Consider the following 968-nt stretch of genomic DNA (forward strand, 5'->3'; position numbering starts at 1 on the left):
CGGCCCGGCTCGCTCATCCCGCTTCTGTCGGCGCAGGTGACGGCGGAGGCGCGCTGCCGACTGATCAGCTGGCTCATCCCCGTGCACCGCGAGATGGGGTACTCCTTCGAGACGCTCTGCCTGACCGTCAACATCATCGACCGTTTCCTCGACACCACCCCGGTGGCTGCCGACTGCTTCCAGCTGCTCGGGGCCACGGCGCTGCTCCTCGCCTGCAAGCAGGTACGTCCGAGCGGGTGCGAGCCGGCCGCCCGAGCGGGTGCGAGCCGGCCCTCTCCTCGCTCCATTCCCCCCCCCCCACAGGTGGAGGTGCACCCCCCCAGCGTCAAGCAGGTCCTCGCCTTCTGCTGCGACGTCTACAGCCGGCGGCAGCTCTGCAACCTGGAGCGCGTCGTACTGTACAAGCTGGGCTTCAGCCTGGGCGCGCCCACCATCTGCTTCTTCCTCGAGCACTTCACCCGGGTGCGGCTGGAGACGCCGGGCGCCAACTCCGGCGAAGCGGCGGACGCGAAGAGCCTGGCGCGGGGCGTAGCGGAGATCAGCCTGGCCGATTACGCCTTCACCAAGTACCGGCCGTCGCTGCTGGCCGCGGCCAGCCTGGGCCTGGCGGATCGGCTGCTGCAGCATCGCTGCCCGCTGGACCTGAAGGTCAGCGGATACCGGCAGCAGGAGCTGCAGGACTGCATGAACAACCTGCGGCTGCTCGTATCGTTCAACACCTCGACGCTGCTGCTCGTGCTGCCCGAAAAGGTGGTGCGGAAGTGCCCGTGGCTGCAGGACGGCGACTGACGGCGGGGCTGCGGGTCGGGCGGTGACCGCGTAGGGCAGCGCGGGGGATATGCGTTGTTTTGTGTTTCTGCACCCAGCGTCTAAATAATACACACGTTCCCAGGTGCCGCGTTATTTATTCGGAGGGCTATCCGTAACGGCGCCCGAGGGAAGCGAAATAAATCCTATTCCTGTACATC

At 66.8% G+C, this 968-nt stretch overlaps 1 protein-coding gene across 1 annotated transcript; it reads left to right on the forward strand.

Annotated features, from left to right (window-relative positions):
* Positions 1 to 3: 3 nt before the first annotated feature.
* On the forward strand, positions 4 to 964 carry CCNO (cyclin O; the record flags this gene model as incomplete). The annotated part of the gene is made up of 2 exons (XM_010727772.3): positions 4 to 222; positions 304 to 964. Coding segments are annotated over 2 exons (705 nt in total), but the record flags the coding sequence as incomplete, so codon positions are not given.
* Between the last annotated feature and the right edge of the window lie 4 nt (positions 965 to 968).

This window comes from Meleagris gallopavo, unplaced genomic scaffold (assembly GCF_000146605.3).
Source record: "Meleagris gallopavo isolate NT-WF06-2002-E0010 breed Aviagen turkey brand Nicholas breeding stock unplaced genomic scaffold, Turkey_5.1 ChrUn_random_7180001942089, whole genome shotgun sequence".
Classification (NCBI taxonomy): Eukaryota; Metazoa; Chordata; class Aves; order Galliformes; family Phasianidae; genus Meleagris; species Meleagris gallopavo.